Raw genomic sequence first — 13,829 nt, 5'->3', positions numbered from 1 at the left:
ACATTTAAATTATACAACTGGATGAAAACAGTATTACTGGTTACAGCCGAGCTATGGTCTGTCATGTGCAGTGTATCCCAATAGTTACTTTTTGTACATCTCAGCCAACATCTTCTTTAGTTAGGATTTTCCTGTATTAAAATCTATTTTTTGGACACCCCCTCTCCTATCAGAGAGAGATATGTGCTGTAATGTTATGTAATTGAGCACATCCTTCTGATGTAAAAAAAACAACAAAAACCTTATGTAGAAGCCCTTGTTTGTACGGAGTCAATGTGATTGGCCAGTTATGTGCTAGCTAACCCGGCCCTTCCATTAGATATTGTTAGTGACATGCAATGGTCAAAATTGGTTATTTTAACCTAAAGTATAATTCAATAATATTGCCTACTGTAGCTTTAATCACCAGTTAAAATAGTCAAAAGAGTAATTTCATTGTCTTCGCATCTGGCTGTTACTTCATTATCTTGACATGACATGTATTTCTCAGGGGTGGAAAGTCCTGGTCAAAGTGTCCCAATGACATTTTTACTATTGGAGATGTGAGAGGTCAGTTTACAGATCCTAATCCTTACCCTTTTTGCTGAGACCTCTCCTGAGAAGTCTCAGCAAAAAGGGTTCATCCCCCATCTGAACCCACTACTGTCTGTTGTATGTTGTGTAGGGATGAAGTTCCCCGTGGATCTCCTGGCTGATGTTAGTCAGGCAGAGCTGGAACGGTTGGCCCACAACTACACGAACAACCTCCTATACAGCAACCCTGATTCTTCTGAACACCTCACCCTCACTGACTCCACCCAGGTAAAACACACCACATGCTGGATATCTGTGGCCCAGGGCTGTCCTGGCTCACTCCTGACTGACCAGTGTGCTGTCTTTCAACCATCCACATTTAAGTGTAATAAAAGTCAGCAAGAGCAGCATTTAGTGTCTGAAAGTCTCTGGGCCAGGGCCTCAATGTATCAAGCTTGAATTACTCTTAGTAATCACAGTTCAACTCGAACTCAAAATTGTGTTTAGTGTAGCCTAAGGAGTTTTGGAGTGCAGGGGGCACTCTTGAAGACCTTCTTTGACTCAGTGGTGTCATCAGCCATCTTTTATGGAGTGGTCTGCTGGGGCAGCAGCATCTCAGCTGCTGACAGGAAGAAACTGGACAGACTGATTAAGAAGGCCAGTTCTGTTCTGGGATGCCCCCTTGACTCAGTGGAAGTGGTGGGAGAAAGGCGGATGATGGTTAAGATATCATCCCTGAGGGAGAACATGTCCCATCCCATGCAGGACACTCTAGCAGCACTGGGCAGCTCCTTCAGTGACAGGCTGCGTCACCCGCGGTGTGTGTGAAGGAAAGGTACTGCAGGCTGCTGTCAGGCTTTTCAATCAGCACTGCTCCCAGTAGACCACACACACCAGCATGGACAATCCACATACTTCTGAATGTAACGAATGGTGCAATACCCACACCTCTCTATGTGCAATCCAGTATACTTTCTTTCTGTGAACTTGTAAATTTGAAAATCTGTAAATGTGTAAATTGCAGTTGTTTTTTTAGTTTTAGTAGCTTTTTTACAACAGTCTTTATTGTTTTTATTTATCTTGATTTTCTACTTATGTCTCTATTGCACTATCCTGTATGCTGCTGGAACAATGCAAATGTCCCCGCTGAGGGATTAATAAAGGATTATATTATTTTATCTTATCTAAATGTAATCCCTGTTCCTGTTTTGTCTGGGGATAAAACAACAGAAACACCTTTCAAAACAATACAGTTCCAGTCTTGCACATACTGTTCACCGTTCACTGTTCATAAAGGCAACTGTTGTGTAACATGATGCAGATTCCTGTTATTCTGTCTGGAGATAAAATAACAGGAACACCTTTTGAATACACCACGCTGCACTTGCAGTTGTTCCCAAAGTGGTTGCTGCAGCACCCTGGGGTGCTTTGAGGATGGGACTGTAATTTTGTGTCCTGAGCCATCTGTCTTTCCTCAGGTTACCATAGACATTTCCAGTGTGGGCTTTGTCCCTCTGTATGGATCCAGTGATAAACAGAAGATCCTGGCCCTCTTCTCTCCCAGTGACCCATTCACTGCTGTGGCCCTGTACCTGCTGGACCAGTGGTGGGCAGTGAACGACATTCTCAAGACAACAGACCCTGCTCGAGATGGAGCTGTGGAGGTATGAAGAGATGTGTTACCAGCTAGGAAATCCACTTTTCATATTCATTTATTCTAATCAGAGATCTGCTGCATATGGTCAATGAACATTCTCCCCTGACTAGTTTCTCACAGTGATCATTACTTGTGCAGCATTATAGTTATATAGTAGGAGTTCACAGCACTGACATAATCAGGGTGTGCCAATCTTGGGCTGACTGCAGAGGTCAATGTGGACCCGAGGCTGTTTGCCCACCAAGCTTTTTTACAGTGTTACAGTGCTCTCCTTCCTCCTGAAAATGGGCAATGGACATTCAATAAAGCTTTATTTAATGCACGACTAACTGAGCTAATTAGCTAATGGCAGTACAGTGGCCGTCCATCAGGAAACTGTAAATCACAGAGGCAGAGCAGCTGGAGGACATCAGAGGGAAATATATTTTCTCCATAAAATATGATCCAGTTTCACCAAAATCAGTAAATCCTCCTGCCCATTGTGGCTTTGAAGTGATCTCTTCTGCGACTACACTGTAAGAGACAAAATCTGTGCAAAAATGCAATCTGATATTGACCTGAAGCTAATATGAGGCTTCAGCAGTCTGATGCTCAACAAATCAAGAGCAAAAGTGCCTCAAGTGTTTCCTTGCTAACCTGCGGTGGTAGTCGCATGTACGTTTTGCCAGTTAACTGACAAGGACAAGGACACACACTTTCTGAGCTGCACGATGCTTTTTTGCACTGACGGAAGACTTTGGATTTTGTCCCATATCTCTATCAGTAAAGTCAGGTTAGGAAGGGATCAGCCAGTATGGACAGGAACCTTGAAAGGAAATGTTGCACAACGCCACAAGTTCAAACATATGTTGCAGGGTGCTATTATATTAATAATATGTTTTTCTATGTGTGTGTCCCTCAGGTGGAGACATTAGGAGAGAGAATAGTTTTATACATCCTTAATCGTGTCATCTATAGAGCCAAGGAGATGAGCTCTGAGGAGCTTCCCTTCCTCTGCCATGGAGAAAAAGATAATGCAAAAATCCTCTGGAAAAACGGAGAGGCTGTTGGCTTCTACTCAGTCAAACCGTCAGGTAATTTATGCGATGTGAAATGTATTTATCTCCATAGATATACATACCTCAGCTGTTATCTTGTTCTTTGGTCTGTAGTTTACTTTCAGTTGGTATCTTTTATGAAGACTAACCATATTTTTGATACATTTCTACAAGATTTGTAAATACATTTATGTCCATACAAGGGTCTCATTTATAACCTTTGCGTACACACAAAATGGGCCTGAATGATGCCACTTCTCACGTAAAAGTAAGTAAGTACTTGTGTAATGTGAACCATGTGTACGAACATTTTGGAGACGCACATGGTGAGGTGGTGAATTGCAGCCAGATTGTATAATGATGCCTCTCACACATTTAATTTCACTTAATATCAAACGTTAATTATAGATTCACGTTATCATAAACATTAAAACCAGCAGTGTTATTTGTAATTGTGCTTGTAGTGAGCCATAACTATGCAGGATATGAGGCTGATCCACGTGTGCACATTTCCAGGTGGACTGTGATTTATGAAGGGAACATTGCTTGCAGATGTGCGTACGCACGGTTTTATAAGTGTGGCCCTGTTTACACCTAGCATTAACATGCGTCCCCACATGCGTCTCGAGTGACCACTTGTGATCGGATCTAACTAATGTTTCTGGAGCCGGGCCTCATTGATAACTGTACAAAAAGTACTTCATAACTTAATTTGATCAACAGATTTGATGATACTTCAGTGATACTAGATCATATTTTATGGAGAAAATAATTTCTGGTTTTCCTTCTGATGTCCTCCGGATGCTCTGCCTCAACTCTCTGTGAATTTCCTGATGGACAGATATCTTTAAAGGTCCCATGTTGTAGAAAGTGAGGTTTTGAGTTTGAGCACATCTAAATGCTGTGAAAGTATCAAAAGGCTCAGTCCAAGGAGAAATGCACGCAGCCTGTATTCAGAAACTGTGCCTTTTTAAACAAGCCGTCAGGACTTCCATAAAGTTGTGATGTCACAACTATACAGTCACCACACTCTACTCCAGGCACAGCACGCCCACCAAGTACAGGGACAAGCTTATCCACGCGCTCAGTCTTTCTACTGAAATTCGACCTGCTCAGGAACTGTGCATCATCCAAAGCTACTCTAGTGGAGTCCCAGAATAAAAGGTTGCATATTATGCTCATTTCAGTGCTATTTTTAAAGTAACCGCTAACTGCTGCTAACTGTAGCTGTCATTAACTAGTTAGCTCAGTTAGCCGTGCAACTAGCGGTCCTATTAACTTTAAAGCTTAAACAAAGCTTTACTAGCTTTATTAAATCTACTCCCAGCGATCCAAAGCTACTGTGCTAGCAGTGTAAACGTCAATACTCCCACGGTGCTCTGAGCTCCCAGTCCAGGCAGAGTCAGCTAGCATTAATAGGACAGATACCTGCACAGCTAACTGAGCTAACCGCAGTTAGCGGTTACTTTAAAGCTATCTGTCCTTCAGGAAACTCCATAAATCGCAGAGCGTTGAGGCAGAGCAACACAGGGCCTTAGATTTTCATATTTGGCACATGCCATTTTGGCTTTTGTGCACACGTACACTTTTAGTATGGGTCTTACACACTGTTTTATAAATGAGACCCCTGGTTTAGTCCATGTGTGATAAACTACTGGTTTCTTTCCTTTCTGACAAAGTCCTCATGAGTATTATTATTATTTTTGTTTCCCTTGTAGGCAGCTTATGTAAGTCTTTTTCAACCAGAAGCTATCAGCTCCCTGTGATGGACTCCATATTTGTTAGAAAATGTCAGCGTGGCAAAGGCTTTGGCCTCCAGATGCTGGAGGACTTCGTGCTCAGTTTCAAAGAGAACTGTCTGGGGTTGAGGTACCCCCTCACAAAATCCATGTATAAAGGTACATGAGTCCACCCTGCAACTAGTTCACCTGACTGATATGTACAGTATGAATGTAATTTCTCACAGTCAGCAGTGTTTGTGTTGGTATTTTATATAAACAGTTAATTACTGTAAGCTTGTGCACTCTTCTTTGTTCCTAGTGTGTGAGAGATACCTGTGTCAGTACCCAGGAGACACAGACCTGCTATGGGAGGTAGAGAGTATAGGTGGGCCCAACCAGAGGACTAATATTGCCAACAAGATCCAGGCCATGGATCTAAGTGGTAAGAAAGAACAGAAGCTGCACTGTAGAGCTACACTGATAAATTGCCCGGGACAGTATTGTATTTTTAATAATCTTGAAATTGTCCAATATTCCTTCTACTCGTGTAAAGAATGCACTGAAAAATGAACTAGCTGTTCTTTCATTGTATTGAGCATTCAAATACTGCATGTCTTACTCTGTTTCTCAGCAGTATCCAAGAGTCTCTCATTCACAGAGGAATCGCTTGTGATTACTGAAGTGACTGAAAAGGATGTGGTGATGGAGGCAATTACCACACAAATAAAAAAAGCTGAATCTATGGAATGCACAGTTGAAATTGTGGTAAATTATTATTTCTACCAGTTTGAGAAACATTTATTTGAGGAACAAATAATTTCTAAGTAAAAATAATCCCTATTATTTTGATATGTAGGAGGAAGTCACATTAGTGAGAGCTACCAAAGGTGAGCATTTCATCATTTTACATCTACACTGTAAACCTTTTTAATGTAATAATGTACATTGTAAAAATTTTAACCGTTTCAGAGGCTGAAGTGCCTGTTGCATCCCGAGGAAGGAGCAGTGGCTCTAAACAAAGGAAGATGGGAGAAAAGATCGCAGAGGACAAGTCAGAAAAAGTTATCAGGTCCGTATGAATTAAACCATGTCACTCCTGAAAACATCATGAATGTTTTATATATATATTGACTATCTGCTGAATCAAAGTCAAATTTCAATGGTCTTGTGCTGAGGCCGTGCGCCATCATGGTCCATTGTGAAATTTCCTGAAGAGAACTATTACACAAGTGCATTGACCTGTGCAAAGTGGTAGTTCTTGGGCACACGCACTCTGTGGGCGTCTCCACCTGCTATCCGGCTATTTTGGTTCATATATGTGCAGGGTGCAGGAGTGCACAGTGCAAGAAGGCTGGATGAGGTGGACTGTAGATCAGAGGGTGTGGTGATTAATAAGTACTCTCTCAGCCACTCACATCATTGGTCTCATTGCTCTGAAATAGCTGATTCAACCACAGTTAAGCATTACAACAATTACTCAACAAATGGAGAGTTTCTCCAGAGGCCTGTACTATGAAGCAAGTTTCCCAATCTAGCCATGAGCGTGTGCACATGAAAGGGGCGTGATTTGCAGCATCTGACCAATTGCAAACATGGATAAGTCTACTGGCATCAGAGTGGCATATTTTACAAACTATAATATTATATATTGTGTATATTGAGCAGAGGGAATGGTAATTGATCTCACTTATATAGCGCCTTTTAACCTTCACGGTTCCCAAAGCACTTTACAGCTAAGTCTCATTCACCCATTCACTCTTGAAGCGACCGAGCTGCCGTGCAAGGTGCTGGTCTCCATCGGGAGCAACTTAGGGTTCAGTGTCTTGCTCAAGGACACTTCGACATGACGAGTGCATGTCCCGTGCAACAGTGCTAACCACTGCGCCACCATGCCGCCCAGGGAAGAAACAATGCCAGATGTTAATATATTATATTGAATACATCATCCAGGCTAAAAGCTGCCAAATGCAGGAAGGACAGCAGGCAAAAATTCATCACTGTGTAAATGCTCCACAGGATCTTCTATGATTGGTGATGCCGTTTTTCAAGAGCCTACTCCGGAGCAGGTTAGGTTTGCAGCATAAGTTACTGTGGTGATTTACCCCGGAAAGAAGTGAATCACCATCGTATCCCTGAAAACCCAGGGTTAACCATATATGGTAACTTCATTGATCTTGATTTTCAACATAAAAATTGAATATTTTTAAAAATGTCACAAAAGTAAAAATGTCACAAAAGTAAAAAAGTCACAAAAGTAAAGAAGTCTTGTTGTTTCCTGCAATGACACTCTAGGGTTGAAATTTTGAATTTTGACACTCTAGGGTTGAAATTTTGAATTTACAAGTATTTCAATCAGTGCCTGATAAAGGGTTAACCCATAAGTTACCTTGCTAACCTAAAATCCTGCTTCGTAGTACAGGTCTCTGGAAACCATGTTGTTGTTTTGATGGTGCAGAGCGGCACGACGTGAACATTCATCACCAAAAATCTGCAACCAAAGGCAGTTAATTAATACAGTGATGATGGAAATAATTAATAAAAATGTTAATGAAGCAATTTAGCCCTATATCACAAGAGGCTTGTAATATGAAGCAAGGCATCTTGTCAGAATCAGGTTTTGAGTGGTTTTGCCATCCTCTCATAAAGAGTCTGCTCTGCGTTGTCACACCATCAAACTATACACTGTATAACACTATATAATGCTTGAAATTAACAAGTGATAAATATCTTTTAGAATCGAGGATATTGAAGCAGAAACCCCCAGAGAGGAGCAGGTTTCTGCACAACTGAAGACAGAACTGTATAATGTCTCTGAATTGGTACAGACTGAGGTGTGTATATGTAAATTCTATTTGCATGTTTGTTGATATGACCAGTAAAGCAACGTGTTCGTGATTCAATGTTTAATTTGTTTGTTTTTAGGGTTCAGTGTTCAGTGTGGATCCTGATGAAAAAGAAGAGGATGTAGATGCTGCACCTGAAGAAGACGAAGAAGAAGCTACGATGTTAGACAAACCAGCCATTGCCCTAGCCTCACAAGACCTAGAAGAGGCTGATGTTACATCAGCACCTTCAACTGAGGAGCAACAAGTAGAAGATGATGCCACACAGGATCTCACCTCCCATGACTCACAGATAACTGTTGAGAATGTGGCATCAGAAATTGAGGAAGCAGAGGAAAAGTGTCACAAGAAAGACACTGCAATGCTGGTGATTTCTGAAGAAGTTTTAGAGGTATACAAGGAAGCAGAAACTGTGGGAGAGGTCACTGATGAAAAGTCGGAAGAAAGCTTTACACAACATGAGGTAAGTCTATCAACACATGTAACATCAGAGGATGGTGAAGCTGGAAAAACAGGAAGAACTTCTGTAAAGGCCATAAAAACTGTACAGGGTGAAACCCTCAGACGAAGATCTCAGCGGCTCAGCAAGCCAGAGGAGGGGATAAGTGAGGAAACTGCAGCCAAAGTTTTGAGAGGAAGAACTGTTATGACGGCCCCCACACCCAAACGCAAATATACACGACACAGCCAGAAAATATGTGAAGAATTCCAGAAAGAGGTTGATGAGGTTGCAGAGGAGAATGAACTTCCTACAACGAAAGTAGTGGAGGAGTTAGCTGTTACTGAAGGAGAAGAACCACAAGAAATTACCTCCATAAACGAGGATGTAGTTTCAGTGGATGGATTAAGAGAAAAGAAACAACTGGAAGATGAACAACTGTCAAATGAAGAGGAGACAGAGAAACAAGTGGGGTCTGGGGTGGAAGACACTGTAGTGAAGGGGAGTTCCACAGAGCCTCCAGACACAGCAGAAACTGCACTTACGAAGGAAATTGAGGATGAAAAAGTACCAGATGAATCTGAGAAAGATCAAAAGGGTGTGAAGGTAGAAACGTCAGTGATACAGGATAAACAAGAGGTATCTGATGATGGGATAGAGGAGCCCCCTGTTGTACAGAAGAGAGCCTTGACAGACAGATGTGAAGTCACTCCTAAACCTAAGTCCACAAAACAAAGCAAAAGGCATCAGAAACAAGATGAAGAACACACAGATGAAGCTGACCTGGAAGCAGGTGGTTCTGCAGAGAAAGCTGATGAACAAGCAATGGACAAACAGATGGAGGAACACCACCAGGTGGAACAAGAGGACACAGTTGACAAAACAGAAGAAGAGATAACTGTTGTGGAAGACGGTACCATTCCAAAGGCAGCGAAAGCAGCAGAGGATGTTATACCTTCAAGCGGGATGAATATGGAGGAGAGCAAGGAAGTACAGGAAGAGGAAGAGACTGGGGGAGAGACAGAGATTGTATCAGTGATGGAAGCAGATAAGGAGGAAGTGGCAGGTGACATGATACAGGAGCCTGACACTGTTGCTGCTGCTTCAGAAACCATAACACCTGATGAAGTTCTAGATGAGGCTACCGCACCAGTAGCTGAAGAGCCTCAGGAAAAGGACACTGGCTGTGAAATCCCCAAGCTTCAGAAAGCCGCCGTCATTTTAGTGGACCTGAAAACAACCTGCCATCACCTTAGTATAAAGGAGGCCGAAGGAACACCCGTTGATGGAGAATGTGCTGCTCCAGAAAAGGTGAAGATGGAGCTGATAGCAGCAGAAGAGAAGGAGGTTCCTAGTTGTGTTGCAGAGGAACAAACACCAGAGCCAGAAATGCTTGTGTTGGAAGAGGAGGGTGGAGGGAAACAGGAAAACAGTACAGAAATATCTGTAAATGCAACTGCAGAGGCAGAGACTGTCGAGAAAGAAGAGCTTAGAGAAGACTATTCTGATAAAGAAAAGGAAGAATCTGCCAATGTGAATGAGGGAAAAAGTGAAGCAGAAGAAGCACCGGTTATTGAAACGAGAGTTCTTAGAGGTGGGAGAAAAACAGTTGAAGCAAGCTGCAAATCCATAAGTAGAAGCAACCAACAGCAGGAGGAAGATAACATAGGTGAGGATATTACTGAAAAGAGGGTGGATGAAGCAGAAACAGGGACTGAGATGGAACGAGAGATGGAAGCTATGGCAAAGGATGACATCACAGTAACTGCTCCAGTGGAGGAGAAACAGTCTGTGTCTGTATCTGCACATATCTCTGAAACTGCAGACATTCCAGTAGTAGATTATGTGGAAGAGAATCCTCCACTTGCTGGGGTAGAGGAGGCATTGTGCTTGGAAGAAGAAGAATCACCAGTTGTTGCAACCAGAGCTCTGAGAAGTGAAACAAAGACTGCTACACCAAGACACAAAACAACAAGTAGCAGAAAGCAATCGGATGAACAAGAAGCAGGAAACAGTGAAAAAGAAAAAACAGCAGTGACAACAAGAACACTGAGATTTGGGAGGATATCTGCCTCTGCCACACATATGCGTAAATCCAGAAGAATCTGTGAACAAATCCAGGGAGAAGAGCAAAAAGGAGAAGAGGAATCCAAAAGTGTTGATGAAACAGGAGTAGAGGAGGAACAGGCAGTTAAGAAAGCAGCTGTAGAAAAGACAGATGAAGAGATTGAGGAAACAAATGAGGAGGAGATAGGAGAAAAGGTTCAGTCTCTTTGTAGAGACAGACTTCTACAGTTTGTTACTGTAGAAGTGGAAAAAGTAGTGTCAGAAGGTACAATGTCAATGACTGAAGAAGAGGAGAACACAGATGGAGTGACACCTGCTGCAGATAATTTAGAAGTACAACAAGGAGAGACTGACATACCACTACCCAAACCCACCACTGACTCCGCTATACTTAGTGAGGAGGACGCAACACCTTCAGCAGAGGAGCAACAGAGTGGAGACCAGAAAGATGGGGTGCCATTTCCTCAAAGAGTGACTGTGGTTTTAGTGGACCTGAAAAAAACCCATCATGACATCCAGGAAGAAACAGCAGCTATCAAGGAAGGTGTTCCTGTAGAAAAGACTGCTGCTGAGGCAGAAGAAGAGCAGAGGGAAGAAACAATGCCAGAGAAACATGTTCCTAGTTCCTCTGTTAGAATAGAAAAAACTGAGCTGGAGAAGGTGGTTGTGGTGGAGGAAGGGTTTGAGGAGAAAGTGGAAGATGCAATAACAATACAAGACACAGTGGAGGGGATAGCACAGGAGACAGCTGAAGAAGATGTGGCTAAAAGTGTTGATGATGAGTCAACCTCCACATCTGAAGTAATAGAAACTGTAGCTGGAGAAAGTGCACAAGAGGCACTGTTGACAGCAAAGGACGACGAGGGAAAGGGCGCTTCTGAGGAAAAGGAAGCACCAGTTATTGAAACGAGACGTCTTAGAAGTGGTGAAAAGACAATGAGAGCCACAACAAGAAGCAAAACCACAAAAAGACAACATGATAAACAAGAGGAGGAGGCAATAAGAGAGAAAAGCACAGAAGGAGAACCAGCAGTGGAAAAGAGAGTTCTGAGGAAGGGAAGGTGTACTGTCACACATAAATCCAAAAGAATCCGCACACAGTGTCAGACAGAGGAAGAGGGAGAAGACAAAACTACTCCAGCTGAAGAGATACAAGTAGAGGAGACCAAAGTCGTGCTGGAAGAAGCTGAGAGAGAAGAGGACAGCATAAATGAGAAGATTGAAGAGAACAATGAGGAGGAAGCTGCAGCTCAGAAAGAAGACAAAACAGAGCAAGAAGTTGAGATGGAAAAAGTAGAAGTTGTGGCAGAGGAATCACTCAAAGAGCAAGAGACCGTGGAAGAGGAACAGCTTGCTGTTTTAGAGACATGTACAGATAGACAGGCAGAGGCTTCTGTTAGGGAAAGTGCCGAAGAGACACCTACTACAGATGAAGGAAAGGTTCCTGGTGTGGAGGAAGCACCAACTGTTGAAACAAGAGTTCTGAGAAGTGGTGGGAAGGCAATAAAAGCCACACCAAGATCCAAAAATACAAAAACAGTGGTAGAAAAGCGTGCAGATAAAGATGAGCCAACAGTAGGAGCAGGAGTTCTGAGGAAGGGGAGGTCTGCTCCTGCCACACCTAGGCGTAAATCTAAAAGAGCATGCACACAGTGTCAGCTAGAGGAAGAGAGAGAAGAAGAAACTACTCCTGCTGAAGAAACTGAAGGAGAGGAAGAAGAGGCAGGGCAGGACTGGCCTGAGGAGAAATGTGAGAAGGCTGAGGAAGAAGGAAAGAGTATGGAAATGGAGGTGAAGAAAGGGAAAGATGTGGAAGAGGAAGAAATTGAGAGTGCAGTAGGGGGAGAATCTGCTGTAGGAGATGCAAAGCCGATACAGGTTGCATCAACAGAGGAAGCAGTAGTGCTTGAAAAGGAGGACAACAACCTCAATCTTGTGACAGCTGTTGATGAGACTGGTACTGACACAGTCGAGATTTTATCAGCTGAAGCAGAAGAGACAAACTCAGCTGAGGAAGAGGAAACCACAGTCATAGAAAAATCTACTGCTGCTACAGAAGTGGGGTCTGACACTACAATAGCTGAAAAAGAGGTACTAGTGGCACTAGTTGAAGATGCATCTGTGGTGGCAAAGGAAGAAGCTCCAGCAACAAGAACACTAAGGAAATCAAAAACCTCACATGTCACACCTTCACAAAGATCAAGAAGACAGAAAGACCAAGGAGTAGTGGAGACTCAGTTGCAGGATGAGGAAACACAAGAAGTGCATCAATTGACTGATGATTCATCTGAAAAAAGAGAGCTATATGCTAAGGAACAAGCAGAAACTGAGGAAAGATCAAATTTTGGACAGGGGACAGGGCCTCCAGCTGAAGATGCTGCAGAGGAGCAGAATAAGGAAACAGCTGATTTGATAGACAACAGGGTGGTAGAGCCAGCTGGTGAAGAACCAGCAATAGAAGAAATGGAATTACCAGAGGAAGAGCTATCAGATGGTAAAGATACCTCCTCAGTAGTAGAAGGCAGAAGTCTCAGAAGGAGAATGAAAACTGATGCAGACAAAGAAGAGGACAAAGCTGGAGAAATCCAACTTCCAAAACGAAGATCCATACGAAAAAGACCAAGAGTGGATTACAGGGAAAATGATGATGATGAGGAGGAGAATGAGGAAGGTGAGACTGAGGCTGCCACTGACAAGGAGGAAGAGGCTGAAGTGGGATCAGATGAGGACAAAGACAACAAGAAAGCGGAATGTTCTGCCAATGAACTGATAGAGAAGCGAGAGGAAAGCAGTAGAGAAGAAAACCTAGAGAATGACAAAGGAGCTATTGAGAGTACTAGTGAAAAGGGGGGCATCCTAAATTTAGTGTTGGATCCAGATGAAGAGGTAGAGACAGCAGGTATTAGTCAAGACGACAAGGAATATGAGCAGAATGTGTCAGAGGAAGAGGTAGAGCCTATAGTGATTGGCACGAGAGTTTTAAGAGGGAGGTCAGTTCCTTCAATAACAATCACACCCCAGTCTAAATCCAGATGCTGCAGTGCTAAAGTTCAAAAAGCAGAAGAGTCTGATGAAGAGAGGAGCCCTCAATCATCTCAGAAGAGAAATCTCCGCAAGAGAAAAAGTACTGAGGTAACACCAACTCGCAAATCTAAGCGTCACAGCAGAGTTTAGGATGTTCTGAATACTATGATTGACATTGAAACAAAAATGCGTGAAATGGTGTGCAGTCACAAAACTGGGAAAATGCAAAAGAAACAAAAATGTTATCATACTTAGTGTTTTACTGTAAGCAGGCCTTCTGTAGTATACATTCTTACAGTGCAGACTGACAAGCTCTGTATGTTTTTCATCTTGCTTTAAAGTGAGACTATGTAGCTTTTGACAGAAGAATTATGGCGGTTAATGTTGGCTGATGCAAACTATAGATACTGTAGATATTAAGTCAACTACTGACTTAATGACTCTTCTCTACTTGTGCTATGTTTTAGCATTTACCATTATCCTGTAACCTGTGATAAACCTGTTCAGGTGAACCCCGTCTCTTGCCCA

At 42.7% G+C, this 13,829-nt stretch overlaps 2 protein-coding genes across 2 annotated transcripts; both read left to right on the top strand.

The window, feature by feature from the left end:
• The first annotated feature begins 666 nt into the window (after positions 1 to 666).
• LOC139283843 (soluble lamin-associated protein of 75 kDa-like) lies at positions 667 to 8,380 on the top strand. Its single transcript, XM_070903885.1, has 8 exons — positions 667 to 801; positions 1,992 to 2,177; positions 3,072 to 3,243; positions 4,926 to 5,105; positions 5,248 to 5,370; positions 5,898 to 6,001; positions 7,851 to 8,234; positions 8,336 to 8,380. The coding sequence occupies exons 1-8, from the start codon at positions 667 to 669 to the stop codon at positions 8,378 to 8,380; spliced, it is 1,329 nt and encodes a 442-aa protein (XP_070759986.1).
• A 37-nt stretch (positions 8,381 to 8,417) lies between these two features.
• On the top strand, positions 8,418 to 13,612 carry LOC139283842 (enolase-phosphatase E1-like). The gene has a single exon (XM_070903884.1). The coding sequence runs from the start codon at positions 8,418 to 8,420 to the stop codon at positions 13,449 to 13,451; it is 5,034 nt and encodes a 1,677-aa protein (XP_070759985.1). The 3' UTR covers positions 13,452 to 13,612.
• The last annotated feature ends 217 nt before the right edge of the window (positions 13,613 to 13,829 follow it).

Source organism: Enoplosus armatus, chromosome 4, assembly GCF_043641665.1.
Source record: "Enoplosus armatus isolate fEnoArm2 chromosome 4, fEnoArm2.hap1, whole genome shotgun sequence".
Lineage (NCBI taxonomy): Eukaryota > Metazoa > Chordata > Actinopteri > Centrarchiformes > Enoplosidae > Enoplosus > Enoplosus armatus.
This window is presented reverse-complemented; position numbering and strand designations above follow the sequence as displayed.